The 20,169-nt window shown below is 35.2% G+C and overlaps 1 protein-coding gene across 1 annotated transcript; it reads right to left on the bottom strand.

Moving 5' to 3' along the window:
* Positions 1–6,776: 6,776 nt before the first annotated feature.
* Positions 6,777–8,436, bottom strand: LOC132633768 (probable glutathione S-transferase). The gene is made up of 2 exons (XM_060350243.1): positions 7,990–8,436; positions 6,777–7,238 (listed from the first exon to the last, which is right to left on the bottom strand). The coding sequence occupies exons 1-2, from the start codon at positions 8,296–8,298 to the stop codon at positions 6,882–6,884; spliced, it is 666 nt and encodes a 221-aa protein (XP_060206226.1). The 5' UTR covers positions 8,299–8,436; the 3' UTR covers positions 6,777–6,881.
* Positions 8,437–20,169: the final 11,733 nt, after the last annotated feature.

Raw genomic sequence — 20,169 nt, 5'->3', positions numbered from 1 at the left:
TTTCTTCCTATAATGCTTTTCTTTTCGTGAAATCTTTTCCAAGCTTAGTACAAAAGACTACTTTAGTTTTTCTCATGTAATTCTTTGGTATAGATTCTAATTTCCGCAGTTTTACCTGCATTGGCTTTAGTTTTATCACTTTGTTTTCGCATTCAACTATATTTAACATATTCTTTTCCCAAATAAAAAGTTCTTGAAAAGAAAAAACTCAAACTGAGTGAAATAAGAAGGCACTCTGAAAAATATCTCAGAACTAGTTTAACTTACAATATGAGATATGGATGATTGATGATAGTGTAGTTTTAGCATAGTTCTCCTGCCATATTCTATCCATTTGCAAAAACAATTACATGTTAAAGGGGGTGGGGTAGGGTAATGCATGAAATGTATTAGACAGAGAGCACCAGCTCCCTTCTATATACATGTAATTAAAGCTTGCTTAAATTGATCTAATTAAATATTATGAATCGAAAAGAACAGGGAAACACCATGTGTATACAAAATTCCAAATTTAAGATTTTCAAGAAACAGGGAAACACCATGTGTATACAAAATTCCAAATTTAAGATTTTCAAGAAAAGTGTAATTCTGATTCTTTTGCTTTTATGAGGTCATGTTAACTTAGAAAGCATAGAAAAGAAGATGAAAATACAGGATTGACCATTAAGAAATTGAAACAAGATGGCTAATGCATCCAGACGAAACAATTTAGTAAGTTTTATCAGTTATGTAGCAAAAAAGACCTGAATCCCAATAGTACGCAACACCTTGTGATAAAATTTTAGTTCTCAAACGAAGAGAAAGGTGAAGCATAAACATAATAGTCTTGACAACTGTCATGGTGTGTAAAAATAGATAGGGAAATCACGGAAAACGATGGTTTCTAAAAGATGCAAATTTCATTAGTTCAAATGTATTTTTGAAAGGTAAATGTAGAAATACCCCTTAAAGGAGAATAACAAGGTTATTCTCACCTCCAAGGAGAGACTAGCTAGTGACCTTGTGCAACTTGCTAATATGTGGTGAAACTACCAATAACTCAAAAAACCATAGTGTTGTGTCTTGAGAGCAACTTTACCGCGCTAGTAAGATTTGATCAAGTTTCCTCACATTTTCACAATTGGCTCAACTTCAAAAAAAAGGGAATCAAGATACTATGACAAATAGACCTCGGCATCACGGGCAAAAAGTAGGTAGGTCTTAATGTAGTAAAACAGAATCTGGTGAAACCACCAATAACACAACTAAGTCCCAATACGAGCTAGTTGGGCTCAACTAAGACGATATTCTCATATTTTATTAGACTGTGAATCTGCTTATGTTTACCTTGCTCCATTCAATTTGTTCAATCAATCTTCACACACTAGAACAGAAAATAAAGGGGAAAATACTAATACAACTAGAACCAAAAGTTATTGCATAAGAGAAAAAACACATATCAGTTTGATGGAAACAAGTAAAAGCAGTTTGGAGGACGTAAGGTTGCTGAGGCAGCCAAAGGAAGCAAAGACATCATCTGAAAATTTTCTAAAATACCTGTCAAGTAAAACAAAATTGAGGGAGCACAATTTTCATGAAAAAGTGGGAACATAACTTAATCATACTTGTTGCTGCTAATAGCACAGGCCTATTTTCCCTGAAATAAGAGTGAAAAAGAAGAGCACAACCAACCAAAAAAGGTTCTACAAAAATCTGTAAAACACTAAACGTAATCAAGTACCAACAGATAATCAAATAAATCGATAAAAACCCTAAATTATCACATATCTGAAGCAAAAAAAAAAAAGATATAATGAAATCAAACGAAAGGAAGATAATAGGAAAAAGGACCTGAAAATTGGCGAGATCGATGAATTGTTCCACTTGACAAAGAGATGGTGCGAAAACTTGCGCTGGCACAGATCTAAAACTTTATTTATATGGGAGGGAATTTTGAAAGAATAGTGCTGCCATGGCTGGTTGAATGTTGAAACTTGAAAAACTCTTTCGGTTATGAAGAAGTCGAAGCAAAGAGGCTGCTACCTGGAAGAGAGATGGAGATGGAGAAAAAGACCACAGGTGAAGGAGAAATGGGGATAAGAGACGTTGATGGGTTGAAGGAAGCGGACACGAATTAAAAAAACAAAAGAAAAGGGATAACCAAAAGATAAATAAAACAAAAATGAGGGAGTCAACCGTTGCAACAGAGGCATTTGTAAATTAACCGTTGCAACAGAACGTTTATAGCAACGGTTTAACAACTGTTGCAGTAGACCATCTATTGCAATAGTTGCAAAGTCGTTACAAATAACCGTTGCAATAGATCATCTATAACTGTTGCTATAGGTCCGATTTCTGGTAGTGCGCTTGCTCATTCTCGAGTAAGCACTAAAACCACTCTCAATAACTCAAGCCTAGGAACATCACCACTTTTATTGATACTAACAATTAGGCCATATAGCAATTCAACTCATCAAATATACACTTCCTGATCATCTTGCAAGACGTACAAGTCAACAAACAAACAACAAACTTCTAAACCTCCTAACCTCAGAGACCGACTCTAACTCATCAAATTTAAGCTCACTCACTCTATCAAAGAAAGTTAATAATATCACCTATCCATAATGAAACGAGTGTCCTCACAAGAATAAATAGTCCAAACACTCAAATCGAAGAATGAATGTAAATTAAGGACTTAGCATTAAAGCACAACTCTCGCACTCACAAAGAAATTCACAGGTATGCACAAAGAAACATAGGCTTATCCATTATGTACATCTCTACTAATTAAGTGTGCTCGAATAGAATCAAATAAGACTTTAACGGGTTGTAATGTTGGCTGGGGGACAGGTGGGACAACTATATGGTAGTGACTTACACTTCCCTAAGCACTTTGCACTTTTAGACTTCATCACCCATTATTTTCATCTTTTCGCTTAATTTTTCGGCCCTTTATTTATCAATTATTTCACAAGTATTTCCCTCATACTAAGAACGTTTCAATCATTTTTGTTAAAACATTTTTTTTTTCATGTCACATTCTTTTTAAGAGGGCCTTTTCATCACTTTGCAGATATCATTGGTCACCATTTTTCACTTGACCATCCCTTTTCTTCATATTTCATAATATATCACAGTCTATGCTACAGTGTTCAAGGAAGCAGGGTGCAAAAACTAGGGATTAAATAAAAGGAACAAGGCAAAAATACGGCTCATAAACAAAAGGCTATAGGCTCAAAGGGCTAACTAGTGGTGTAATATCTGAAAAGGATAAAATTACAAGACATATCAAAGAAAGCATATCATCACCTTCTAATGGAGATACACTTATTATTTCGCTTCAATAACATGCAGGGAAAGTCCTAGACTAAGATGAAAAATATGGAATATGTGCAAGAAATCCTCACACTCACGTGGCACAATTATCAATCAAGATGGATCAATTCTACTCTAGGACAAATAGGATCATGACGAACCACAAAATAAGAATAAGCTATATACGGAGTCACACCATGAGTGTTGGTGTCAGAAAGCTTGCTATTTTTTTCCTAATCCGAGTTGGATTTGGTTTTTAAAAGTCCATGCCTTTTGGTACCCTATAAATACATATCCTACACGGTTTTGACCTAACTTTGGACCTAGAGAGAGCTTGGAGCCGTCGTGGAGGCCGTAGTTAGAGTGTTTTACCTTCTTTTCTCTGTAGTACTCATTTTTACTTCTTTTGTTTTTTTTTGGATGATTTGTTGTTTTTCTTTCATGTCTATGTAGAGCTAAACTCCTTAATTCTAGGCTCAAACATGAAAGTTGACATTTGGTTATCGTTTACATCTATTGGTTTTCCATGTTTGGGTTATTTATTTATTCTTGGTCTTAATTGCTTGATTATCTTTCTAATAGTTGAACACTATCTGTGACGTGTGAATTGAATAAGGGATAGGCAATTTGAATAAATATACATATAGTGTTCGAATATAGCTTGTTCGAATAATCATTTCGCTAATGAGGATAGAAATATACCCTTTAGATTTGTTTAATTGCATACGGAGCTATAAATGCATTCTTGTTATTTTCTAATGACCATAGGAATATAGGCATTAAAGTAACATTTACAGGCTTGTGAGCAACTCGGAAGATACTTATAAAGTAATAATTAACCCATCAACTAGTAATCCAGGAAATAAAATAGATGTATGATTAGAAAACTCAAGTGGATTGTTAGTGGTCATAACCTTAGATTTTTATCTCTTCTCCGATAAAAATCTGCTCTTTCTTGGTTGAAGTTCATTATTTGTTTTCTTTTATTTTTAGTTAGTTTATAAATATAACTTTGGATTTATTTCTCATTTAGATAATACCATTAGTTTAATTTAGTTAACGGTTAATCATAAGTCCTTGTGGGTACGATATATGGACTTAAATCCTATATTACTTGTACGACCGTGTATACTTGCGTGTGCGTTTGGGAGCAATAAGTTTTTGGCACCATTGCCGGGGACTTAGAAATTAATTGTTTATCTAGGCTAGACTTTTCTTTTTGTCTGTTCAACTTTTTTTAAAAAAAATATTTTTTGGTTATCTTTCCTTACATGGTATCTTGGAATAAACATTGCTCGAATCCTATTTTGGTAATTCTTGTCTAATTTGTGGAGGACCCCACCTGTGGAAACACTGTCATAATATTTTCGGGAATGGGTTGTGTGCACCTACCCAATCCTCTGAGTGGAATGTTTGTAGTATATGTGGTGGTCAATATGGCCATTGGAATGGTTGTCCTAACTTTTATTCCCCATTCCCGAGCCTCTATGATGATTCTCTTGTTGTTTGTGATGTTAACAGGAGTAATGAAGTGGAGGATGCAGAACGTCTTGCTCGGGTTAGCGATATGATGAAATAAATAGTGGAGCGCAACACACTAATAAGAGAGCAAACCGCAGAATTAGGGAAGGCCATAGAGAGGATTCATGCCAAACTCACAGAGATGCAGGCTGAGTCTGAAACTTGTAATGATCTACAAGTTACAATCTTAGCCAATACCTAAGACGAATCTCAAACAGAATAAGAGAGTGAGTTTCTAAAAGGAGATAGCTTTGAAGAAGCAGAGATAGTGAGTCAATCTTGGCTAATGGAACAAGCTCAACAAATGAAATTTCATGGGTTTCTCCATGATGGACTTACAAACATGGCGACCCAACTGATAGAAGGTAGAACTGACCTCAGACAAGAGATAGACCAATTTGGCTCAGATATCCATGATCTACAGGCTTAATTAATAAAAAGGTTGAGGCGTTTGATGCTCAATTACATATTATCTTGGTTCTTGGATAGTGGCGAGCATGTGGAGCAGATAAAGGAATTCCAACCATTCGTATTAGATTTCTATTGATAATGCCGAGGTTGAGGAAGTATACATTAGTAAGGATGTGAAAAATAATGCAGTTTTAGAGTTGTCCTCATTCTAAACATTTATCTACATTATGTTTGTTTGGCGACATGGAAATCGATCCCTCCACGCTGATGAAGAAGTGTATTGATGAGGAACAAAAGTCTTACGTCCTGAAATTGCCACACCGAAAAGACAAAATGATATCCCTCACTTAAGGGGCCAAAAGTACAAAATACGACACCTACTGCTTGGCTTCTTTATTTTCACATCACTGCCCTAGAAGTGTGATAGAAAATTTGATGCAAAATTGGGGGTACAATTCATAAGTTCGAGGTGGAGGAAAAATTTAATTCACGTCTTGTCGCGACGTTAACTAAGGCATTTATTGAGAGGCAACCCAAGGTGTAATAGTTTTAGACTTTAATTTATATATATATATATATATATATATATATATTAGGGGAAGTCTAAGTACCCAAAGTTGAAAACTGAGGAGCATGTTTGGAATTAAGTGTAGGGTCGTGCCGAGTGCCGACCCTTGATGTTGAGGATTATGTTGTTAGCTAGGCCTTAGAGGGTCTTAGGGAGTATTTCTCAACCTTGTTTTTTTTCTCTCTGCTATCCATGCATTAAGGACAATGCATATCTTTAAGTGTGGGGTGGATTACTTCTGATACTTTTAAGTCAAGGATGATTATGCCGTAGGATTTTTTTTAAAAAAAAAAAATTCTTAGCCTTACATAAAAATAAATTGAAAAATAAAAACTAAGAAAAGTTCAAAAGATTTTACTTTGTTCGTTTCTTTTAATTTATTTCTCTTTTATAACTTCTTTTTCTCATTAGCAGCATAGATCATCTACCTCTTGAGTTTTCTTATGACTTCGATTTTTTCCGAAGAGGAGGCCTTTCTTTGAACAGGGTAACAACGCGAAAGACAAGAAAATTATTCAGAGAACTGAATTCCGGGCGATGTCTGTGTGACGCCCACTGAACGCATACATGATACACCAATTCGTTTTGCTTCCAAGTACGTCTTTTGCTGCCTTTCAATTTCAATCGCATGCCACGTAGATAAAACTTGTATGCACCCCTTCAATTCCTTTCTTTTGTTTAACAATTTAAATGAATCCAAATCATTAGAGCATCATGACACAATCTACTTTGTCTTCTCTTCCTTTTCCTTTTTCTTTTTTTTTCCTTCCCATTTTATTCAATTTTGCTTCAAATTTATTCATCTTCATTCCGCTTTATTCCTACGTAATAAAAATATAATATTAAGCACATATCATTATAATTAATATTCAAAGGACGATTAAAAATACTAAAGTTTAAGGCAATAATGAGTAAATATTCATTTTTGATCGAAAATCATCTATCATAAAAAGAAAATTCGCGCCTACCTCAACACATAAAACAAAAATCATCTAAATTGAGAAATATAAGCTAGCTAGGTTCCTCTAATGAAGAGTTTTATTCCACACACAAGATCTTAAAATTTTACAAATTAGATAGATATTCATTTAGCAACAGTTGCAGCTAGTACTTTAGCTTTGAAAAAACCAAGCATTGTGTCTCTATCAGGAAGATTTTCTTTAACTTCACTACAATTGAGGTATTCATCTCTCCAAGCACACAAATGTGGAAACTTTTCACTTGTGACCAACCCAACCCCCGTAGCCTCTTCAACTATTTCAAGCCAAAATGGGATGTAATTAGCAGCAACATCAACAAATCCAATATTATCCCCCCCAAAAAACTTCTTGTCCTTGAGTTCATTGTCCACAATTTTAAGCACCTCATATGCTTCTTCTTTGCTCTTCTCTTCTTCCTCTCCAAATTTGCTCCATAGTGCTTTCCCCACGGCTTCCAAGCACTGAAACCACAAAGAAAAGCTAAAAAATTTAGGACCAAGGTCATGGAAGGGTTAGTTTCCGGTATAATTATTGAACTTTATACATTGTAACTACAAAATCATAAAATATCAAGTAGCTGAACTTTAGCTACTCCAACAATAATTTCATAAATATCATTTTGTTGTCTCAAAAAAATTGAACTATGTCCGAATGGACTAACAGTCAAACTTTTGCTAAACGTTACTAATCAATTGTATAAATATTTTGACAACCCATATTTTATAAAACAAAAGACATTAATCAACAATCATTTGAATAAAACCCAAAAAAAAAAAAAAAAAACACTACCCTGCGTCAGGAGTTTGACTTTCCAATCATTTGTCCTCCCTCTGTCACAAATTAAGTATCTAAGTTTGACTGAGTACAAAGTTTAAGGAATACAAACAGACTTTTGAATTTTGTCATCCTAAATTAAAGATGTTTGGATTGTAATATAATATTCTTTGAATTTTTGGGTTTTAAACTTGTCATTTAAGATGTTTAAATTATCAACTTAATTACGAACAATAGAAAGAGACATTCATTTTGGGACAAACAAAAAGAAAAAAAAGGCACTTAAATTAGGACTGAGGGAGTAATTTTTAAACTTTCAAAATGCTTTAATTTTTAAATAGTTTTGGGACTTTACTTGTTTAGTGACTAAAATCAGTGATCATAGGTAAAATTAATTAGACAAAGAAAACAAACATAGAACTATCGTAATCAACTCACCTTTCCATCAAGGAAATTAGCCCAAAAACGTGCAATTGCTCGTTCATAAGGGTCTTGGGGCAAAATGGAAGGGCCTTCAAATGTCTCATCAATGTATTCAAGAATGACCATAGACTCGCAAATGGCCTTGCAATTGTGAATTAGCACTGGGATTTTCTTGTGAACTGGATTGGATTCAAGAAGCAGAGGACTTTTACTCAGTAAATCTTCTTCTGTAAATTCATACTTCACTCCTTTAATCTTCAGAGCCCATTCAACTCTGCGACTATAAGAGCTACCACCAACACCAAGCAACTTCACTTCTACCATTTCTATAAGTTGTGTTGAAGATTTTATTTTCTTTTCAAATGATGGTTTTTGTCTTCTGATATCATCCTACTCTTATAGTCATGAGAAGTTCAAAAGATATTTAATTTCTTATCGGCCAAGCATAGTTTTTTTTTTTCTTTCATTACCTTAGCTAGTTGGCTAGGTTGACTTTGCATCTGCAACTTATAACGTGTACTATTCCCTCCAGCACGGAAAAGATGTCCTCTTTTGACTAGGCGTATAATTTAAGAAACGGAAAAGGTCCAAAAATATCCCTGAACTATTGAAAAAGGCTCATAAATACCCTCCTTCCACCTTTTGGTCTAAAAATACCCTTCCATCCACCTTTTAGGTCTAAAAATACCCTTAAGGTTTGTTTTTGGCTCAAATATACCCCTCAAACTAACAAGTTAAAATTAACTCTTTTAAAAAGCCAAATGGCAATTTGTAATTAGTCAATAATAAAATTCCGTAATTTTAAAAAAAAATTCAAATTTTAAAAAAAAAATTCCAATAATAAATTTCCAGTAATTTAAAATTCCAGATTTAAAAAACAATTGCCAATAATAAAATTCCGTAATTTACATATTTGTTTTAAAAAAAATTGTGTGGAAACTTAAAATTTAAAAACTAAAAAATTTAAAAATATGAACGAAACTGTTTTTTTTTTTTTTTTTGCATTTCGTGAATTAATCAACGAAATATGTTTTTTTTTTTGCATTTCGTGAATAAAAAAACGAAATAGGAAATTATAATTTTTTTTGCATTTCGTGTATTAAAAAATGAAATAGGATAATTTTTTTTTTTCGTTCATATAAAAACGAAATAGGATAATTTTTTTTTCGTTCATATAAAAACGAAATTGGAAAATTGGACAAAATATATTTTCCAATTTTGTTTTTATATGAACAAAATTAATTTTTTTATCCTATTTCATTTTTCAATACACGAAATGCAAAAAAAAAATTATAATTTCCTATTTCATTTTTTTATTCACGAAATGCAAAAAAAAATAAAAAATCGTTGATTAATTCACGAAATGCAAAAAAAAAAATCAGTTTGTTCATATTTTTTAATTTTTAAATTAAATAATATATGTGTCCAATCACAAAATGCCATTTGGCTTTTTAAAAGAGTTAACTTTAACTTTGTTAGTTTGAGGGGTATATTTGAGCCAAAAACAAATCTTAAGGGTATTTTTAGACCAAAAGGTGGAAGGAGGGTATTTATGAGCCTTTTTCAATAGTTCAGGGGTATTTTTGGACCTTTTCCGTTTAAGAAATAAAAGAAGACTTTTGAAATGTATGTTTCAAAACAAGTCTTACATATTTGTGTGACTGTAAATCATCTCATAAAGTTAAATTGTTTCTAAATATAGAAAAAAAAACAATCTTTTTAAAATAGATTAAAAAAAAAAGGAAGACAACCTTTTTGGAATACAATATATGTGGAAGTCAAAGTCAGCAATTCTTTTGTACAACGAAGTTTCTAAAGTAGGCATCACGCTTAAGAGCGTATCTTTGGATGAATGATGAGTCAAAAGCAGTGTTTTAAAAGGCGGGGGCGTAAGGCGAGACGTTTTATGTCTGCCTCAGCGAGGCGTAAGCCCCGAGGCACGAGGCGTAAGCCTCATGGGACTTTAATTTTTAGTATTTTATAAAATGATATAATTATAATAAATACTTTTAAATTGGTTAAATAACGTAAAAAATTGAAGAAAACAATAAATAAGTGATATATATATATATATATATATATACACACATATACATACTCCACCCCCACAAAAAAACTAATTAGAACAATCTATTATACGTACTTACAAGTATAAGTGACTGCTCGTTACTTTTTTGAGATAGTAGAAGACAAGATAAATAATTGGAAAAGAACATATATTAGGCATTCTAGCAATAAAAAAAGGTCTTGACTTTTAAATTTAATGTTTCAGTTCCTTTTTAAAATATTTGAGTAATTACATGTTGACTTTTGAAAATTTGGGCATTATACTAAGGACTTATTTAACAAATTTCATTTTAGTTTGAAGAAGTTTTCTGGACTTACGCCCCAACAAAACAAAACTCGCCCCAAACGCCTAGGCTTACGCCCCAACAAAAAAAAAACTCGCCCCAAACGCCTGGGCGTACGCCCCAAATTGCTGAGCCTACGCCTTTGGGGACTTGCGCCCCGACCCATCGCCCCGAGGCATTTTTGGTACGCCCCGCCCCGGAGCTCGCCCCGAGGCTCGCCTCAAAAACGCCTTTTAAAACACTGGTCAAAAGTAAAGTTTGCTAAAGTGCTTAGATATTTCTTTTCTTTCAATTTCAGTGATATGGTTCAATTTCAGTGATATGGTCGGCAAGTAAATGTAATTGTACACCTTCCATTCATATTTTTGTGAGGTAGTTTGATTTGCTATAAACTTCAAGAAAAAAATTGAAATTAATGATCTTTGATATATCATAAAGTTATAAGATTTTTAGAATTTACGGTCTTAAATACACAACTTTTGTGTGACTACAAAACTTTCTCACTAAAAAAAAAGTTTCTCAGTGAAGGTAACGAAAGTGTAAAGTAAATTTTCTACGAGTATATAATATATAAATATATCATTTTTTTAAGCGAACTAATATCAAGTAAATTAAGTTTTTTATGAAATTTTTACGAGCAACCAAGGTACAATACTTTATTTGGAAAACTAATTAATCCAAATACCCCTAAAATACAAAATAATTACCCGCCTCATGTCCCTCCTAAATTAATACCCGCCGTAGCCCTCGCCCAAAACTATTTATCCAACGTACCCTCTCGCCTAAATTCCTTCCTCCATGATATCATCGTCGTATATTTATATGTCGTGGTATCATGGAGGATTAAGAAGTCCTTCTATTAGTCACTTTTTAGTTCTCCATGATACATCTCTGTATGTTTATACACCACAATAGTACTCATGGTCCTGTTGACACCCAATTTTGTCCCTCCTTTATTCCAGTTAATAAATCAATATCTTATTTTTACCCTTTCTTTATTATAATTTGTACTACTACATTAATATTGTTAAGTATTAATACGTCGTACATCGCTACTTACTTATTATGTATAACTTAGGTAATATTTTTACTCTATTATTATTTTGCTCATATTTTATATTAACGTTAATTATGGAATTTATTATTATTGTTATTATTATTTGTCATTATTATTACTACTATATAATATATTTGATCTAATTTAGAAGCCCAAAATATTAATTCAGTCCGTGATTTAACTTTGAAAACATATGGGCTAAGGCCTAATTCGGCCAGCCCAATACAAAAGGAGCAGCCCACTCGTTTTACCCAATCAGGCCGTCACCCATTCCATACCCGACCGGCCTAATTTCTTTTGAAAGAAAACAGCTTCAGCCAAACAAAAAAAACTAACGCCGCCTGATCTCTTTCTCTCTCCCTTCTCTTCATCCCTCACCTCTCTCTCTCTCTCTCTCTCTCTACCCTCTCTCTCCCACGCTCCTCTCTGCCATCTCCACTTCCCCTTACCCCCCACGCCTGTCCCCCCACGCCTGTCCCCCGCTCCTTCGTCTCTCTCTCATACGCTCCTCTCTTTTCTTCAATACAAATGAAACCCTATAAATATAATCCTATTTGAATCGTTTTAGGGGGGATTGGGATGAGCAAGAAACTCGATCAAAAGGGGAGACCGAAAAAACCCCACCGAAAGAGGCCGAAAATCCCAAGGTCTTGAACCCCCAAATTTCCCTAAAAAAATATGAATATGCCTGCTGTTTTTCCATATTTGTTTTCCTTTTCCGGCGAACTATAGCTGCGATAAAGGATTTCCTACAAAAATCCAGTTTGATTTCTCTAATTTTTCTTTTGCGTTGTGTATTCGGATGTGTTGAGTTTCGCACTCAAAAAGAATTCGAGTGTCGTTCGAGTTCGAGTGCGGGTCCAAGACCCCGACGCCCCAGTTCATTGCGCATAAAAAAGGTAAACCTCGACACATTTATCGCTTGTAGTCTTTAATTTCTACTTTAGTTAAAAATTTAATTTATTCTGCCATCTTTAGTAGTTATATACATTCTTTGCTGTCGTATTATTTGTTTGATGTTTGGGAGCTGTTAGGATAGGATGATAATCGTTAAAATGAATTTAAAAGACGTATACTATATTTCGGATGTTTAGACTGAGTTTCCAGGACTTAGAACCTATTTAAAGTCGAATATACATAGGATATACAGTGGGTTGTCAAGGTAAGAAGGAGATATACAATCGATATACATCTGATATACACACCGTGGTGTGTATATCTTAGGTATATTGTGTATGTGATTAAGACAGATCGGCACTGAATCATCTCCATAATTGTCTTTCATTTGTAAGTTTAAGTTTCCTATTTCGATTGGCTTAATATGATGTCTAGTGCAACTTTATTAATTTCTGGTAGATTAGTCTATTAATGGGCCCTTTATATATCTGTTTCATATGTTTCTCTGCTTAATCTATAATTTAGTCAATGAATGAGTTTTTAAGTTAAATTGGGTTAACACTAGTTTTTCTTTATGTAGCTTAGTTTAGAAATCATACATGATAGGTTGTTATCTGGTTTGTTCTTAAGTATTGTTTGAACCGCTTTATACTGGTTTTGACTCTTCGATAACTCACTTGGGACTGAACATCGAAGTTTTATGTGCTAGTAAACTCATTTGAAATATGTAATGGTCTGTAGTGCATTGGTACTGACCATAGTTGTTTAGTTTATATATGTGTTTGTTTGAGCATATTCTGTATGGCATTTTGACCACTTTACCATTTACAACCTGGTCTAAACTTGTGCATCTGCTGTTTTAGTATGCTTAAATAGGTTCAAAATTAATATGGATCAATCTCATTACTTGTTTGGCATGGTATTCATGTCCTGATTAGCACAGTTATTATGTTCAGTCGAGTTTCAGTTTGTTTATCCCCTCTATGTGGTTAACAGTATCCCTTAACACATCTCGCATTACCTATCACTGTTTAAAAAGGACAAATATCCCCTGCCTCATCATATGACTATTTGCTTATTCAAAACAATGACGAAATTGATTTAGCTTCAACTGTTATGTTCATGGATTGTTTTGCGATAAGGTTTGTTGGGGTTGTCTATATGATACAGCTTACCTGTATTAGTTTAATCTGTATATTTTAACATGAAACTCAACATTTTAACGGTACATGTTCAGTCTACTTGATTCCTTTCTAGTTCAAGCTACTAATATGTCGGTTTTCGTAAACATGTTCGCGTTAGGTTGAACTAGTCAAACATGGAAATTAGCTCATTTAGGTGTACTTAAACGATAGTCCAATTTAGTTAACCAAACCACTGCATATCCGGCTTGTCCCCTGTATTGAGTTTGTCTGGTTCAGTTGAGCATGTTCACGTATTAATTTAGTTTGCTAAGTTGAGGCTACTTTGCATAAAAGTTTAGGCAGTTGGTTTGAAATAATCAAGACATAGACATTTCCAAATCTTGTAGTTTTAAGACTAGTTTCCTTTGTTCCTTGAGTCACCTGGGCGTGTCATTTATTTTCTATTTGTTAGATGTGTTTTTGGTCAGTTCAAGATAGGATAATGACATTGGATGGTTTGAACATGAGATTATGGTTGCTGTTTAAAAAAAAATGAAAAAAAAATCAGTAGTTCCTCTAAATAATACGCTGTGAAAGCAAAGACATATGCATACCTTGTATAAGTATACCAGTGCATATCTTATGTATAACAAGCGATACTTAGTATATATATTGGGCTGATTTAGTATGCTTGAGCAAGCGATGAAGTATTACACTTTGGTCGTTGCTGCTTTAAATACAATCACGAATTGTTGTGATATTCAGCCACGCTGTTTTTTTTTTTTACTTCTGGGCCGTGAGCTACTGCCCTTTTTGAATTGAATTCCTGCCACAACTTGAGTTAAATTTCAGTTTCATTCTAAGCTGCGTTATTATTGCATTTCGAGGCCGAAAACACTGCCTCTAGATTAGTGTTGCTTTTGGATTAAGTTGGCTGCTGCAAGTTTGCTGCAAGTGTTTGCTATAATCAGCTAGAGTGATTATTTGTTTAGTGCAAATTTTGAGACGAGATTGCTGTTGGTGTTTGCTACACTGTTTTGAGGGTATATTTTACGTGTTTAGTCTTATTCGTCGATTATATACTAATCCTTTTCTTTTTATTTTTTATGCATGACATCTGGCATACGAGTCCAAGCGACTCGTCATCTCCTTCCTCATTTGGCGTTGGGCTAAAAGCCCAACATGACTCCTCTCGTGTCCAGCCCCCTGTCTGCAGCAATACATAAAAAATCTGGGCCGAAGCCCAATAGCATGAACAGTTCGCAGCAGTTGGGCCTTAATAAATGGGCCAAACCCATTTACTCTTTTACTCTCTTTATTTTTATTGTTGTGTATTTTATTTTCTTTGTATGACTAACATCTTATCTTATTTTATTTTCCTAACTTAGATGAATTTTAGCAAAATAGTGGGGATTAGTTTAATAATGGGTAATTAATTTAAGGAAAACCAATCAATCCCATAAGATTCACTTGTTTTCTTGTTATTGATTTTCAAGAGCATGTCTTTATAATATTTCAAGAAAAAATTAAAATGTATGTTCTATGTCCGTTCTCGCTCTATAGTTCACGTTACAAACAATTTTCTAGAACTCACATTGTAATGCAATATATTTTCTGATATATGTAAATATAAATTCAAGTATATTTTATGAATACATTTCAAGAATTATGCATATTTTAGTTAAATAAAGCTAATAAAAGAGAAAGAAAACTCACTTCTTTTTGCGTCCTATTTACAAAAACAAGTATAGATTTTTCTACATTGCAATATTCATACAATATAACTTTTTATCTAAAGTTCACGTTTATTGAATCTCGTCTATAAGTATTATTTTAAACAGCACTATTATACTTTCGTTTAAAACCTTAACAACATTTATAAGTCGTATTTTAAAATAGCATTAGAAGTACTTTTTATACAAATTATTATTTTCTAGAAGTTCTATTTTTCTTACATGTCTATCTATAATTTTAGCCATATTCACAAAGTTGCATTATTTTTCTATAATACTATATTTATACTTAGCCTAACTAATTATAAGTCCGGTCGGTTAACCATTGTTAATGGGTCTTAAAGGGTGCCTAATACCTTCCCTATAGACTAATTGAACCCTTATCTAGAATCTTAAGTTTCGTAGACTTTTAAAACGGAGTTAACTTTAAAACGACTTTAATAAAATTTAGGTGTCCTAATTCACCATAAATAATTAGGTGGCGACTCCTTAAAACAAACAAAAAAAAAGGGAATCACCAAAATATTGTACTCTGATTTAACCCGGTTAAAAAGGGGTATGACAGCTTGGCGACTCCACTAGGGACTCTACCTAGGTTCTAACCATAACAGACTTAGATTTAATTAAGCTTTGTGTGCTAACTTAGTTACTCTATTTGCCTAAACTGTTTTACATGCTATAAATTGTTTGCGTGATTAATTGTTGTTTGATATAAACTGTCTAAGTGTTACTGCTTTGATAAATTGTCATTTCGTTCATATTTCTTCCACTCCTGGAAAACTCACACATATTCACACTTAAAACGGCTTCGCGGCTCGCGCCCGTGCACTACTAAATTACCCCTTTAGTTGGATTGATCTTGTGGATTTAGTCGATCGGCGGTGCAGTCGACAACCACGGACTTTCCACTCCCAAGTTGTCCACTTGGGGGAACCTTGTGTCATAGGAAACCAACTCTTAGTCAGCCTAAGATAGAGCTAAACCAACACCCTTTATTAAGAGCATACATTTCATGACGTAGAAGGTTTAATACCCTTGGCGTATTAAATTCATTAGATGACTTTACCCAAACGTCCAAGTGGGTTCACGACCCCGAGTGACACTAATCATACTTTATGTGCACGTTTGAAGGATAATTGTGCCTAAATATTGACTATTTGCTCTAATTAATTAAACTTTAGGAGGGAGGGAATGACTAACGTTTCTAGACAGGTATGGATTTGCATTGGAGTACAATGAAAGACGAAGATCAATGACATCACAAAACGGAGCTGAAACTTAGACATAGGAAATTGTATTTACTTTACTTAGATTAGGAAACACTTTATGTTGTATTCATTTGACATGTAATAAATATTACACTACTTTTTTACTTTATTTTGGGGAAATAGAATTTGTTTAATTAATCGAAGCAATGGGATGACGTATTATGGCACACTTTACCCTTCAAACAAACGTTAGGCCTACCTCTGGCATAAAGAGGTCACATGCATATTAGGATGTGTTATTGTTTGATATATTCGTTTACATTGGTTTGACAACTTGTTTGACTTTATTTGATGAATTATTTGCTACATGACTTACTTGACTCTATGTGATCATGACTTTACCTAGATATGTTGTGAGACTGACATCATTTGCACTATTGTGTTTCTTTTTATTTTTATTCCCAAAAGAGTTGATTCGTGTTGACACTCGATGGCCGACCATCCCTACCTCACAAGGTCAAAGACGTCATCGTTACCTGAACGTAGTTAGGTTGTTCGAGGAAATGAAATTACTATGTCTGATCCGGCTGCATCTATTTCAACTGGTGTGGAAAACATCGTGATCCCTAGTGATCCCCCCGAGACTTCCAAACACGGAACTACTATTCAACGTGATGAACATATCACCCGCCTGACTCAAGAATTTAAGGACCTACGTGGAGAACTGAATCGGGTTAGAGACTTGACCAATTTATCCATCACACTCCAAAGTCCGCCTCCTGAACCCAGAACTGTCGCACCAAATCCACCTCGTTTTCCATCATTCGAATCTCCAGTCCCTGAACATTTCCCTTCACAAAATAACGCGCCTACCAACAACAACTTACCTCCAATCACCCCCGCAAATCCACCAAATCCATCATCCGTCTATACCCCTCCACAGAGCCAACCACCCACCTGCACTACCTATGTTACTCCTAATCCACCACCCGTCAACCCGCCAAGTCAATCGCTAGTTCACACTCCCTATGTTCCTTTGCTCACCAACACTAATCCAACACCTACAACAACTCCTCTTAACCCACCAAATCAACCACCTACAAGCATCACTTATAACACACCACCTCCTGTCCAAAACACCCCCACCGTCCAAATTTATCCGACCCAGCATATACAAGGGCACATTTTGTCACTCCAAATGCGCAATATGTTCCTCCATTATATGCCGCAGAAACACAAGCCTTTACCAACCCAGTAACGGTCAGGTTCCAACTCGAGGTAGATCAATACGAGGAAATGGAAAAAGAAGCAAAAGCCAGGGCAGACGATATGTTGCTAAAAGAGATTCGCAGTCTCAAAGAAGCAATGAGAAACCTTCAAGTTGCTAGGGGAAGCAAGAGTGTAGAATACAAAGATCTGTATGTTCAGCCTGACGTTGATTTGCCCATAGGCTACAAACCTCCGAAATTTGATACATTTAATGGGACAGGCGACCCTCATACGCATTTAAGGGCCTATTGTGACAAACTGGTTGGAGTAGGTAGAGACCAAAATATAAGGATGAAGCTATTCATAAGAAACTTATCTGGTGAGGCTCTTACCTGGTATACACAGCAGGACGTCCGTAAGTGGCATGGTTGGAGTGATATGGCACAAGACTTTATGGACAGATTCAGTTTCAACACCGATATCACACCAGATAGAGTCTACATGACTAAGTCAACTGAGTCATTCCGTGAATATGCACTGCGTTGGAGGTCAGAAGCAGCCAGGGTTCAACCTCCGATGAATGATAGAGAAATGACAACTACCTTCATTGAATGCCAGGCTGGAGTATTTTATGAGAAAATGATAGGTATGATGGGACAAAAATTCACAGAAGTTGTCCGAACGGGAGAAGCCTTAGAAGAAGGAATCAAATCAGGAAAGATTCAGGATCTTACTGCTTTGCAAGCAGTAAACAAAGCTATTCAATCTGGTTCTATCAGCGGGGTTAAAAGGAAGAAAGAAAACGTAGCTGCAGTCATGAACATCCAAGGGCATAGTCCAAGCCAAGCCATTACATACTTTAAGCACCCACAACAACCTTTCTACCCTTACCACTACACTGAACCCTACCAAGCTCCACTAACTCCTTACCCTGTCTACAACGCCCAAGCAAATTACTACCAACCCCGAGCACCTCCACATCAAAATCCATGTCCATATCAACCCGTCCAAGCTCCAACTTACCAAAATCGACCACATGCCACACATAAAGCCCGTCCAAACCCTGACACCAAAAAACACTCGTAATTACACTCGGTTCGCTGAACCCTTGGCTCAATTATTTGAAAGAATGAAAGCGGCAGGCGTGATACAATCTATTGAAGGGAAAATTCCCGATCCTATTCCAAAATGGTTTAATGGTTCCAAGCGTTGTGCATACCATTCTGGAGTTGCTAGGCACGCCACTGAGGATTGCTATGGCCTCAAAAACAAAATCGAAGCCCTGATTAAGGAAGGAGCCATCCAGCTCACTGGAGCTCGGCCCAATGTGGTCAACAATCCCTTACCTACTCACGACAATGCCAATGTGAACATGATCACTGTTGAGAAAGATGTAGATGGGAAAGCCATTATGCCATCAACTTTTGTCGCTCCCGTGGGAACAATCCAAAGACAAACACACATGAAGATTACTGCTACAACTACTCACAATACCGAGACATCGACCATACGGGGTGCCGAACTAGGAGAGACTCTGAATAAGTGGACTTGGACTCCGTCCCTGATTCGTCGGGAGTCTTGGTAGTTTGAACATGTAGTGAACTTGTTTTTTAAATTGAGGCTTGAATCATGCCTAAAAATTTTGTTTGCTTTGCTTCATCTTTTGGAAGCTTAATTGAAAAATCTATGAATGCATTTCTGATTTTCCTTAATTATCTATTATTGTTATTTTCTACTTTATTTATCAAATCTGTCAACTCTACGATTGTGACATGAAATGAATGAATAGACAACATACATCCCGAGAGAGTAACAAAGAAAACTAGAGGACAAGACAAGATTCCACTCGGAAGAAATTGAAATAGCCGATAGGTGATGACATAAGCCTGAAAGCCAGCAATTCAAGAAGAAATCAAAGGACGACATTAGGTTAGACAGCCTAGTTTGCAACCTTTCCTTTAACAATCGTACGAACTACGCTGACCTGATTCCCGTGGTGGGATACGTAGGCAGCCCACATAGGGTTCGGTTGCATTTAGAACAGAAAATAAAAATAAAAAGCCTTATTATTTGAGAACTACACAGGGCCTGATTCCTTCGGTGGGATTCATAGACTATCAACATATGGGACAGTCGTATTTAGTTAGAAATCCAACAAACCTTTTTACCATTACATAACAGAACTACGTTGACCTGATTCCCTTGGTGGGATACGTAGGCAATCCACATCGGGTTCGTTCCCTTTATTAGAAAACTTCAGACCATCTTATGTACCGTACGAACTACGTTCTGACCTGATTCCTTGGCGGGATACGTAGGCAACCTATATAAGGTTCGGTCACACCACGACATAAATTTAGCATACCCTTCTGAGCCCAAAACTAGGGCATATTTTGAAAAGATATAGACAAAATAACGGTTGGACATCGACAAGATTAAGGCTACCAGCCAGGAAGTATTATAGACCGATTACTTTAGAAGTGTCACAATCTGAAGTTGGCAGAAATATTTTACAACTTACACACGTATAATTACACATATATCTTTCCTTATATACATGTACTTACATGTACATATCTTTCCTTATACATATACTTACATATATACCTTTCAAAT

This window comes from Lycium barbarum, chromosome 3 (assembly GCF_019175385.1).
Source record: "Lycium barbarum isolate Lr01 chromosome 3, ASM1917538v2, whole genome shotgun sequence".
NCBI lineage: Eukaryota > Viridiplantae > Streptophyta > Magnoliopsida > Solanales > Solanaceae > Lycium > Lycium barbarum.
Note: the sequence above shows the minus strand (reverse complement) of the source record. Positions and strands in the feature narration are given on the sequence as shown.